Source organism: Balaenoptera acutorostrata, chromosome 12, assembly GCF_949987535.1.
Source record: "Balaenoptera acutorostrata chromosome 12, mBalAcu1.1, whole genome shotgun sequence".
NCBI lineage: Eukaryota > Metazoa > Chordata > Mammalia > Artiodactyla > Balaenopteridae > Balaenoptera > Balaenoptera acutorostrata.
In genome coordinates this window covers 9,831,472-9,843,795 of record NC_080075.1, presented here as the reverse complement: position 1 = coordinate 9,843,795, position 12,324 = coordinate 9,831,472, and the positions used below count along the sequence as shown (strand labels likewise).

Below are 12,324 nucleotides of genomic sequence, written 5' to 3'. Positions count from 1 at the left end.
CTCATGACTGGTCCCTCTGCTCTTGTTTGACTCATTATATTGACCCCGCAGGGAAGTCCCACCTGGCCATCGTGCAGAAGGTGAACAACGAGGGCGAAGGTGACCCCTTCTACGAGGTGCTGGGCCTGGTCACCCTGGAGGACGTCATCGAGGAGATCATCAAGTCCGAGATCCTGGACGAGTCTGATATGTACAGTGAGTCCCCTTCCCACCCTGCCCTGCCCTGCTCTGCTCAGACTGGCACCTGCTGTCCCCAGGGGGGAAGGCCGCCGTGGGGACGGGAGGCTGGGCGCCAGCCAGGGCTGCTCGGAGCATCCACAGGAGCCGCCTTCCTTCCTCCCAGCGTTTGTGTCTCAGCCCAGACACTGCTGCTTCTGCTTCTGGTGGAAGAAGGGCCCGCGGAGCTGGGAGCCGGCGGGTGGGTACCAGTCTGTTCCCCACTCCTTGGGGGATGCTGTTCTCAGTTCCACATTCCCTCTGTTGCAGCTGACAACCGAAGCCGGAAACGGGTATCTGAGAAGAACAAGCGTGACTTCTCAGCCTTCAAGGATGCTGACAATGAACTCAAGGTGAAAATTTCACCTCAGCTGCTTCTGGCTGCTCACCGCTTCCTGTCCACGGGTAAGAGCAAGAGGGGGGCCTTCAGGTGTCGGTGGGATACAGCCCCGGAGGGAGACGTACTGGGCCTCTGGTTACTCCTCCCCAGGGGACAAGGGCTACAGCAGATGAAGGGCCTGGGGCACGCGCCGCTGCCTCTGGAAGGGGGCGAGGTGTTTTCCTTCCATCCCCACCGACGATCCCTGCGGTTTGTTTTCCCCGTTAATGGGTTGCTGCTACAAACTTCCAGGAACCGTCTGGGTTTGTTTGGGCTGTTATGTGCTGGGAGGACCTGAGGTGGGCACCGGGCTCCCCGTTGAGGAGGGAGAAGGAGGCCCTTCCATATGCCCCCTCCCCCTGGGTACAGCCCACAGCCCTGCCTGCTCATCCTCTCTGAGCGTCTGGATCCAGCTCCCTTCTCGTCTCTCTGCCTCCCCTCCACCTGCATCTGCTGGGCCCCTCGGGACCTGACTTCTAGGTCAGTGACTTTTCTCTCTTCTCACCCCTGACTCAAAGCTCCCTTGGAGACCCGGGTGATTGATTAGGAAAACGCCCGCCTGCTCTGTCCTCTCCCCTCGGTCTGACTTTCTTCCCAGCCCTCACTTGCTAAAGCTGTGATCCTTCCCTCTCCTGTGCTTTTCCTGCCGGGCTGTTGATGATGTGGATACTGACAGTAGTGATAGTCACGTTTATTAGGCACTTCGCATGTGGCAAGCATGTGTCTAAGTGTCCTACATCGGTTATCCCATTTCACCAAACAGCGACCCCATGAAGTTTTAAATCCCCATTTTACAGATGAGAAAACTGAGGCACGGGTGAAGGAGTTTGCCTGAGGTCATGTTCTATTAGTGCAGGAGCCACTGTTCAGGCCCAACCGGTGACAGACTTGCGTGTACTGAGGCCGGAGCCAAGGTCACGTCCTCCGGGGAGGCAGGGCCAGGCAGTGAGGAGCCGTCCAGCACAGCAGTGACCATCTTCCAGGCACTGCCCGGCCCAGCCTGGCCTCATGTGAAATCCTCCTCTCTCCTCCTCCAGAGGTTCCCCAGTTCAGCCCCGCTCTGATATCAGAGAAGATCCTGCTGCGGCTGCTCAAGTACCCGGACGTCATTCAGGAGCTCAAGTTCGATGAACACAACAAGTACTACGTCCGCCATTACCTGTACACCCGCAACAAGCCGGCTGACTACTTTATCCTCATCCTGCAGGTGCGCCTGCCCCGCCCCGCCCTCCATGCCCGCGCTGCCCTCTCACCTGCTTTCCTGCCCTTGAGCCTCTGCTCCCCGTTGCCCGTCCTCCTCCTGCAAGGCCACCGTTGCGCCCCCGGGTCTCCAGGGCTCTGGAACTAGCTCCTCCACGGGGCACACAGCCCTGTGCACTCCTCGCTTCTCCCTCGTGCCTCAGGCTTTTTCTTCCCTGGTGTTTTTTCCTTCTCAACTCTGTTTGTAACCCTGACCTGCGTTCTTTCAGGGGAAGGTAGAGGTGGAGGCCGGGAAGGAGAACATGAAGTTTGAGACGGGCGCCTTCTCCTACTACGGGACCATGGCCCTGTCCTCGTTCCCCTCTGGTGAGTCTCTGGGCCATGTCTGGGCCGCCCTCCAGCACTCCTGGAGGGAGAGAGACTCGGACTGGCCCCCCAGAACCTAGGGCCGCCTAGAAGGGTCATAACCCAGGTGGCTCAGGGGAGAGGAGGCCAGCGAGGGCCAGAGCTGCCAGGGCCTCGGGGAAGTGGCTTGGAAGAGCAGTGACTCGCCCCTTGGGACAGGGTTCAGAGGGTGGAGAGAAGAGATGAGAAGGGGATTCTGACGAAAGCCCGGAGGGAGCTGAGAGCGTGTTCTGAGGTGGGGAGACCAGCCCACCAGGAGATGAGGAAAAGGGTGGATATGAGTCAGGGAGCCGCAGGAAGTTGATGGCATTTGCTTGCGATATGAAGCAGGAGGCCATTAGTGGCCCTTGAGCGGGAGGACCTATGACAGCAGAGTGGGCCAACTGGGCAAGCGGGCCACAGTGGCCCTCCTTAGCCGTGACGGTGGGAGGCCAGTTGAGAGGGAGGCAGGTGGAGGGAGGCTGCAGGGCCTCACTTGTGAAGACTGGGCCAGGGGAGTCAGGGTGGGGGAAGGGGACCCATAGCTCCCACGTTTGGAGGCCAGGCCAGGGCCTGTTTTCTGGCCGCGCAGTTTGCAGATGCCTTCGGCTTTTCAGGGGGCTGAGCCACTGCCTTTTGGTTAAGGGGCCGTTCTGATGGAATAAAGGGACCTGGGGGCAAAGAAAGGACTGGACAGCCTCTGAGAAGGGCCACTCTGGCCACCCCGGCGCCCTCTGCTTCTCCAGTCCTGGGTGGCTCAGGCTCCCCTTGCTGGAGGGGGTGCCCTGCAGACGAGGCCCAAGTCTCGCCCGGCTCGGCTCCTTGCCAGTTGTGTGACCCCTCCGGCCCCAGGTTGCTGCGGGCTGGGGGGTGAAAGTCTGCTTTGGTGCCGGGGACAGGCACATGGTGAGGGGGCTGCTGCAGCTCCTGGGGAGCCTCCGTGCTGTGCCTGTTACTGTCCTTTGACAACGAGGACCCCCGTGCGGGGGGCTGGGCACCCGTGCATACTGACTCAGCTCAGCTCCTCCACCAGCGTGAGCAGGCTCCTGGGGGAGGGGAGTGGGAAACAAGGCTGCAGAGCTGGGTTTTGGAACAGGTGGCCCCCGCGCAGGTGCCCCAGGCCTGGGGAGGACTTCTCTGCCCCTCCTGAGAGCACCTCTTGCGGTCCAGCTTGGGGAAATCTCGTGCAGCAGGGCACACAGTCACGGGACGTTCCTCCAAGCACCCTTCCTCTGCAGCCACGCCTCAGAGCCTGGTTAGGGTCCTGGGCTCTGTCTTTTGATGTGGAGGCCCCTGGTTCCCACTTGCAGTGGCTGGAAGGGAGGGGAGACGACTTCCGGGGGCTCTGGGCGCACCCCACCAGCTTCTGCCCTTCTCTGATCAGGGCTCTGGTCAGCTCTGAGCACCCTCCCCGTCAGAGCCGGGTCCCCTCTACTGTTGTGCCCCCCTCTCTGCTCGAGGGAACCTGGCCCCCAGCAAGTCTGCTTCTCCATCCTGTACCTACGGCTCCACGTCCACCCCACCCATCACTGACCTTTTCCTCTTTTGCTCCAGTGCCTTCCACCCTGGTCAGGTGTCCGCCTGGCAAGCGGAACTCCCTGCTCTCCTGGCTCTCAGGTAACATGGCATGGCTGGAGAATTTGCACTGCCACCTGCCGCCCGAGCCCGCACACTGCAGCTGCATTAACCGCTCCCAGCAGGCACTGGGGGCCCCGCCCCCGCCCAGCACCTGTGCCATCCCACCTGCTCACACTTGTGGGCCAGCCTGGCCAGTGCTGGCTCTGCTTGGCCTGGGGCCCAATTACTATGTGCCTTTGCCCAGGTCCTGGAAGGGTTTCCCCAAAGGTCCTTCGGTCTTTGAGAAGAGACACACACGCCTGCAGGTGACAGGCTGGGAGTGGAGGGTGGCTCCCGGCCAGGCCAAGGGAGCCCAGCTGCTCAGGGCCACTCACGGGCCTCAGCAGGATGACTTGTCACCCCATCAGCTTTCTCTAAAAAACTTTCCAGCTTTCCTCACAGGCTTTGGTTTTCATTCTTTGGCTGCTGGTTCCACCTGCCAGGGGGAGGCAGCAGCTGGGTGGTTAGAAGTGTGGCCGTAGTCATACTGCCCTGGTTGAATGGGGTCTCCATAGACAGCAGCTAAATGATTCCGGGAGCTGACTTACCTTTTCTAAGTCTTAGTTTCCTCCTGTGAAATGGGAACAATACATGTGCCCTCTTCTTAGAATTGTTCGCAGCAGTGAGAGAATTGATACAAAATGTTTAGTTAGAGCTCAGTTACTATTTGTTTTTTTCGCTATTACAACCAAAATGTGACATTCCAATCAGAAAGTGTTTAGGAAAATTCCAAAAGCCACAGAAACATGCTATTTCTGGCCTTTGATATGTCACACTCCCGAGCCTTGTCCCAGGGTCGGTGGGAACTGTGTTGGCCCCAGAATCACTCAGTTCGAGGGATTCCTATCCCATGTATACTGCGGCAGCAGAGGTCCTGATGTCAGGATTCTGGCCCGGGCTGCTGAGGCCGGAGGAGAAGAGCATTATGAGTGCCTTTGAGCTCCAGTCTCAGTGCGTAACTTAGAGAAGGTCCCGGGGCCCCAGCAGTGCTAAAAACCTGTCACTTCAGTCAACTGTTTCCCCTATTATGTTTGTACAGCTGGTTTTTTTTCCATCTTAAATATACAAACACACACTTTTTTTAATTGATCCTCTTTAAAAAAAAAAAAAAGTAAAAAGGTGATTTAGAAGTCACTTGTCCCGTTCAAACACAGCCAACTTTTGGCAGTGATGGGAAGTACAAAGCAATTAATGGTCTTTGAGCAGGGGGCTGTCTGATGAGAACAGAATGGGCCATGTCAGCCCTCACTGGCCAACCCCTCAGCCTCACTCTCCTCTTCTGCTCTTGCTTCTGTCTCATAGATGGCCGGGAGTTGATGCATACATGGTTTGAATCCTGATGTCTTTACCTAATATGGGAACCGAGACACTTTTCCATAAGCTTTCTAGTTAGAGCTACACAGGGTTTCACCAAGCAGGCGTGCCTTCATTTGTTTTTTTCCCCCTTATGCATATTCATGGGGGTCTATATTCTAAGTATAACAGCATGATGTAAACCTCTTTACAGAAAAACTTCTTCTGTATTTAAGATTATGTCCTTAGAATATTCTTCCAGAAATGGACTTACCAAGTCAAACCCCCTGTTTTTTTGTTTTGTTTTGTTTTAATCATAAAAGTAACATAGCTTATTTAGAAAATTGGGAAGGTGGAAAAAAATCTTAAGAAAATTAAGAAGCATCATAATTTCATTATTCAGAAACAAACACTTCATGTTTTGTTATATTTCTAGACCTCTGTTTTTAATAGGCCATGTGACTAATTTATGTTGGTTTAAATTCAGTTCCTGTTCCTGGAGTGTTAATAAGCATTAATTAAAATCATTCTATCATCCAAATAATTAATGTTAAATATTAAGCAATATCCCTAGTGTTTCTGTTCTTTGCTAGAACTTAATCAGAGGTGTTGCCTGAGTTAGAATGAGTGATACATGCACATGGTCCTCTAGTGGTTGTATATCACCTAATCATAGAATATCCAGACTGTATTTTCCTAGTTTTATGAATGAAACGCAAACGTAGAGTATTACTCAGTTCAGTCGCACTTGGTTCAGCCACCCAGATTCAATGGTTGCTCTTTTCACTGGTCTGTTTGTTAGAATAGCTAACTCAGCAGTTAGTAACTTACTAGTTAACTAAGCAAATCAGCTTAGTCCACTTCCTGTTTGTTTAAAACAAGCCAGTATGCCTCCACAATTAACTTCTTGGTGCATTTCATTGTTTTCTGAGTGTTCCCAAAAATACGAGCTAATGATGTACAGTAATGTGTGTGCCCTTCCTTTTCCAAAATAAGGAGCTGGTTCCTTCCTCGTTGGAGGTTGAGTCATTCCCCTTTCCTGGTTACAGTCGACCGAATGGAGGCCTGTGCTTCCCCTAGTGGCGGGAAGAGGCACTGCCACCGCTACCCCAGGCTCTGCCTCGTGGGAGGCGGACTGGGACCCAGCCCCCAGACACCCCAGAGTGGGAAGCCTGGAGCTCTGGGGCCTCTAGGTTCCTCTGAGAGGAACCTGCTGCACCCCCATCCCCCTGCCAGACTGGCTGGGCTCAGCAGACACAGGGCAGGACTGTTCCACACGCAACAGGTTACGTGCAGAACACACTTTTGAGCTCTTACGAGCATTTTGAGGTGTGAACAGTGTGTCATGTTGGGGGGTGTATGACATGTGGTGAGAGAGTGCAAACTGTAGGTTCTTCCTTTTCATATAATTTAAAAGTATGCAGTTTATGTCCCTTGACAGAAGCTGTCCAGTGGCTCCTCTGCCATGCTCGGGTCATCGCTGTGTCACCCTTGCCTGATCAGCTGTTGGGGAAATGAGGGGTTTTGTAGCCATAAACTTTCTGTGTCTCTGGTTTTTGTTTTCTGTTTTGTTCATCTGTTTGGGTAGACTTTTTAATACTTACTGCACCACAGTCCTAAACAAACTAACTCATTGGCGTTGATGAGGTCAGACCTTCTGCAGGCAGAGCTTCCGTTCGTTTGTGCCCGAGAACTACTTCCTGCTGCCGGTGGGGGCACCACTGCCCGGGTGTCTGTGGACAAGGTTGGACGGGAGGCTGTGAGGGGCACCCGGCTGGCCCCCGGCCTGACAGCCTCTCTCCCTCCACAGACCGCTCCCCGTCCCACCCCGCACCCCTCAGCCGCTCGGCCTCCCTCAGCTACCCGGACCGCTCAGAAACGGCATCGAGCACAGCCCCCTTGGCGGGCAGCAGCCACCAGTTCGGCAGCTCCATCCTGGGCCAGTATACCTCCGACTTCAGCGTCCGGGCGCTCATGGACCTCCAGTACATTAAGGTGAGCGCTCCCCATGGCCCTCTTCCCAGGCAGCACTATCCTCCTCATCCTGGGCGTCTGGATCACTCTGCCTCTGACCGGCAGCTTCTTTCTTTGATCCACCACACCCAGCACGGAGGGCCCCCCGGGATGCGTGTCCCTCCTACTCTAGCTCCTCGCTCTTTGGTCACCCCCCCCCCGCCCCGCCCCCTGGGTCACGCCCTCTCTCCTGGACTCGCAGCCTCCCTCCTGGCCACCCGTTTCTCCGGGTCTCCTGTAGGGTTGGCCCCCCCCAGCCCTGCTGTCGGTGAACCAGGCCCTCCCGCTTCCCCCTGCAGATCACCCGGCAACAGTACCAGAATGGGCTGCTGGCCTCACGCATGGAGAACTGCCCCCAGTTCCCCCCGGATGGGTGTACCATCTGTACCGAGAACTTGACCGACAAGTCCGAGCTGCCCCTGGTGGACGAGACCACGACTCTCCTGAACGAGCGCAACTCCTTGCTGCACAGAGCCTCCCTCGAGGGCGCCATCTGACGGGAGGGCCCGGGGTCCCCCGCCAGCCCCGCGGGGGCCTCCCCAGTGGGCCCACACGAAGACAGGGAGCCTGTTAGGCCGGAAGGGGTACAGATAGCCTGTCTGACTGAGCAGCCAGATGGCCCCCGACCCGAGGGGGATCTGGCCTCCGACAGGGACCTCTGAACAGCTGCGAGCTGGCAGCTGCCCACCCTGGACTGTGGGGCAATGGGCTGGCGACCAGGAGCGCTTCTAAACTAGGCTCATCTCACCTCTCTTTAATACCATATGGGGAAGGGAAGACAGGGTTAAGGAACTTTATTTAAAAACAATTTTTTTTTTTTTTTCCCACAAAAACTTTAAAAGGGGTAGGGTTTCTCACCCCGGGAAGCAATAGCCATAACCTGCTCCCAGCCGTGACCTTTTTGGCTATGTCCCTGACTCAGGAAGCCTACTCTTTCTGCATCTCCTCTGCCTCCTCCAGAGATGGCATCCCAGGGGCCTGCTGGAGGAAGTTTTTCTCTTGGGAGGGAAGACAGTTCTTCCCAGGAAGCAAAGAACCAAATAGCGCTGAGAACAATTGCCCGGACACGTGCTGAGGCTCGCCTGGTGTCGCCGAGGCCGAGGGATTCTGGGAACTGTGATCAGGGACGTGACACTCGCAACTGCGGAGAGGAGCACACCTCCTCCTGGTAATAGCTGGACCCAGGAATCTCCTAGAACTCTGCTGACGGGCTCTCCTGGTGAGTTGGGCTCCGCTGAGGACTCTCGCCTCGTCCCTCCTATCTGCTCCTCTGGACAACTCCCCCCTTGTAATGGGGCTGAGTCCAAGTGTTAGGCAGGGTCTCACACCTTTAAGATTGCTAACCCCTGCTCCCCAGGCCCTGACCTCACTTTCACCAAAGGTTTTCCCCAGGTTGGGGGAGCGACTGTGTTAGAGGGGACTTGTCTGCGATGCTCCTTTCGGGGCCAGGAGGGAACCTGGTCATGGGCATCTACGTCGTTAGCAATTCGTTCCATCCACCTTCCCACCCCACAGCGAAAGTCAGGTCTCAGTCACCGACCCACCAAGCCCTTCTTTCTGGACTCCTGGTTTCTAATCCAAAGCCCCAGTGCCTCTTGGGGATTGAGGACAAGAGGACGTTGTAGGAAGCCAACCTAAGCAGGTTCTTCATGCCCTTTCCTCTGTGGCTGAGGCTCCCCTGGCTTTGTTCACGCACTTACAGATCCACCTAAAAGGCACACAGCTGGCAGCCCCGTCTTCCCCACGTGCGTGTTATCCTAGTGTGAGATGTCGTCCTGGCCTTTGCTGAAGCTCGTGGTCCTGGGCGCTCAGAGCCCCAGCCCCACATGCAGTCCTGCCCCAGCACCTTTTCCCTGTGCTGCAGGCTTCCCGCCATCGGGGAAGCTGTAGGACCAAGGTCCACGGTGGCCCTTTGATTGGGTGGAACAGTTGCTGGTGGGGGGAGCCCAAGATCAGGCGAGGGAGACTCCACAGGCCTTCCTGAGTGTTATTTATTCACTCCTTTCCTCAGCCTGTGAGTCCTGTTACCCCAAGTGCTCTGTTGGAGACCAGGAAATGTCTTGCACCAAGTATACTGGCCCCTGGTCATTTTAAAGTCCTTCCAGACACAGAATTGATTCCTACAAGTCTGCAGAGAAGGTGGTGACAGCCATGGGTTCTCAAGCCATAAGGAAAAAAGATACCAGACCTTTGTCCCCCGTTGGGGCCTGAAAACCCCTTAGTTTTCTCCAGGAGCAGCTTGCTTTCCGAGTCCACACAGGGGCTCGCAGAGCTGTGTTCCTGGGACCTGAGTGCCAGGTGGAGCAGACTCACGGCCTGAACCGAGTGTGTGTGAAGCCAAAGGAGCAGGTGCACACACTTCCACGGCTACCTCTTTGCACGCACACTTTCAAGAGATGGTCCCGCCTCCCCTCCTCTTCCCGTCCCCATTTATAATCACTTTTTGCAGAGGGTCATGATTATTTCCACATATTACTGGTCCGATGACTTCCTCCTCCCAGTGCAATTTTTCACCTCCTATTCCAATCTCTAGTTCCTGGGCTGAGCAGTACCCTGACCTGGCCCAGCCCTGCGTGTCTTCCCGTGGAAGGGAGACCTTCGCAAACGGCCTCTGGATGGGTAGGCGAGTTACAGCCACCGTAGCAAATAACTCATATTTATTTTGCATAAGATTTTAATTTGTATATTTTTGTGATTTATTTTGGCATTGTTATGAGTTTGACTCTCGGGGAGTTTTGTTGTTATGACTCTTGTGTCTTTTGTCACAAAACAATGATAATATTTGCTAAACGATATACGGAATTTATTTTTGATTGGTAATAAAAAAAGAAATGTATAAATCTTGGTGAGTTTACAGTTGGCCTGTTTGAGTTCTGTCGATACTCGGTACCGGTCATAGAGCTAGAAGTGGCTGTGCTTGGCTGTCACCTATGACAGGGCAAGGGACAAGCATTCTGGTACTGTTCAGCAGTAAAAAGGAAGCAGAAATGTAACTTACACAAATATATGTAATCAAGGCTGTTGTCACAGGAGCTAGAGAGTGCCAGCTGCTGCTAGATAAGACAGGGCAAGTGTGCTCAACTGCCACCATTAGGAATCCAGTAAAATGGACACCAGAGGGTTGGGGGCAGCTGGGATGGGCAGATTGCCCCTCCTCTCTCCCCTGGGGGCTGAAGGAGAAAGGAGCTTGATCCAAAAGTATGATCGCATTGTCTTATAGCAGCAGGTGCCTCTCAGTCCATACTCAGGGGCTGGCTGTGGTTTCACAGCTGGAGAGCCCGCCTGAGAGGAACCTCACTGGATGTGCTCCCGAGGCTTTAGCCAGGCAGACTCCTGCCCACAGGTGCCTCGGCCTGTGTGTGCAGTCGAGTGCACCCAGGCCAGGGCCTCAAGCAAGCCTGGCTTGACAGGGCGAACTGGGGGGAAAATGTTTAAGGAAAGGGAGGCACTGGGTAGGCAGAAAGGAAAGAGGACATTTCAGATAAAAGGAATAACAAATACAAAGTCTTGGGCATAGGTGGGCAGGAATAAATTTCATTCATCCACCTGTTCCACACGTTTAAGCCCTTGCTACATGCCAGGTGCCACCAACCCCTCAGGCTGTCTTCTCCGCCTGGAACTTCCTCCCAGGTCTTTGTTGAGGCTCACCCCCTTGCTTCATCTAAGCCTCTGTTCAAATGCTACTTCCTTGAAGAAGCCTTCCCCCATCACCCCATCCAAAAGAGCTTGGCCCCAGTCCCTCTGTCCGTCTCCTTGTATTGCCATGTTTTTCTCCATAGCACTTATTGTCAGATATTAAAATACGGATTTGTACATTTTCTGTTGTCCTCACGCTAGAACTTAACCTCCAGCAGGTCAGGGTCTTTCTTATTTCCACTGCAGTCCCAGCACTAGGACAGTACCTAGTACATTGCAGGCACTGGATGCAGGAAATACTTGTTGAATGAATGAATGGGTCTTATAAGAAGGTGAGTACTGGATGCTATTGCAGGGGAGCACAATTCTCCCATAACCTTGACCCAATCTAGTCAAGATGGTTGAGGAAAACCAGCTGGAGGAAGTGACGTCTGCAGACTTGAGAGAGAAGAAGAAATTAGCCAGGGGTCACACACAATAGTTATGGGTTTGAAACTCAAGAATACTACATAAAACATGGAAATGTCTTGAACCAAATGGTCAGAAAGGAAAAATCGCCCATGGGGGAACTGAATGCCCAGTGACAAGTGTCTCCACTGACGCTGTGATGATGGGCCAAAGAGTGACGTAGAGCCAAGGAAGAAAGAAGCTGGCAAAGTAGTGTTGGGGCCTCTATTGTTCACAGAAAGTCACTCGTGAGCAGCTTTGTTTGCTCTGTACCGGATCCTTTGTCTTTGGGTCTCACAGTTTAAATCACTATTTGTGTTTTCCAAGCGTGATCCAACTGTTCTTCTACTCAAAGGTTTCCCCCCTCCCAAATAAGTTACAGGTTGTTTTCCAAGGGAGCCCGAGACCAGGGGAAAAGTAACTTGTCAAAGGTCAGAGCCCTGTCTGGATATACCGAGTGTTCTCCCCATCTTGCCTCTGGAACTGGTCTTCGCTAGTTAACTTTTCAGGCACATGACTCATTTCAAGCCTGTTGTCCATTCTATCTCAGTGTCAGCATTTTATCTGGACTTGGAGACAGAAGTGTGAACCAGAGGGGCTGAGTCTACTATTATTATTTTTTTCTTTCAAAAGAGGCATGCCAGCCCAGTGGAAAGGCTCAGTAGTCATTATTGCTTCTGCTGGCGGCTTATTCTGTAACTTTTCACACAATATTTCTGCCGGTCACTCGCCACGGGTTTATTCATTCTTGCACATTACCTTCCACACAAACATATTTTACTTAATTGAGGCCACAGTGTCTTAACTGTTGTTTATAGTGTTTTCATGACACAGCACATGAATTTCTATAGAATCCTTGTAAAGACCATTTTAAGTGACATGTACATGGACGGCCTTACGAAAGTCTACGTATGTTAGGAGATTTGAAAATACATAAAAATGTAAAGAAAATATTTAAAAACCCATTTCATCTGGACACCTATAGAGAGGTCTTGTTAGCAGGTTGTCTATTTCCTTCCAACCAGGTAAAGTTCACATATAATAGGTTGAAGAACATTCCACACTGTCAAGGACCACACAGTCTTTGGGAGGATTCTCTTGAGTAGTTCTTGTTGGTCTTTAGGAATTATTTTCCCAAG

General features: G+C 53.5%; 1 protein-coding gene across 2 annotated transcripts in view; it reads left to right on the top strand.

The window, feature by feature from the left end:
* The window catches only part of CNNM4 (cyclin and CBS domain divalent metal cation transport mediator 4), a 37,457-nt gene extending 26,625 nt beyond the window's left edge, over positions 1–10,832 (top strand). Inside the window, exons 2-8 of one of the 2 annotated variants that reach the window (XM_057557734.1) lie at positions 52–195; positions 487–621; positions 1,633–1,802; positions 2,065–2,161; positions 3,734–3,796; positions 6,900–7,084; positions 7,402–10,832. In XM_057557734.1, the coding sequence (XP_057413717.1) occupies positions 52–195; positions 487–621; positions 1,633–1,802; positions 2,065–2,161; positions 3,734–3,796; positions 6,900–7,084; positions 7,402–7,599 (992 nt within the window). In that variant the 3' untranslated portion in view covers positions 7,600–10,832. The remainder of the gene's footprint in view (positions 1–51; positions 196–486; positions 622–1,632; positions 1,803–2,064; positions 2,162–3,733; positions 3,797–6,899; positions 7,085–7,401) is intronic. The other variant, XM_007197337.3, reaches the window with a different exon arrangement.
* Positions 10,833–12,324: the final 1,492 nt, after the last annotated feature.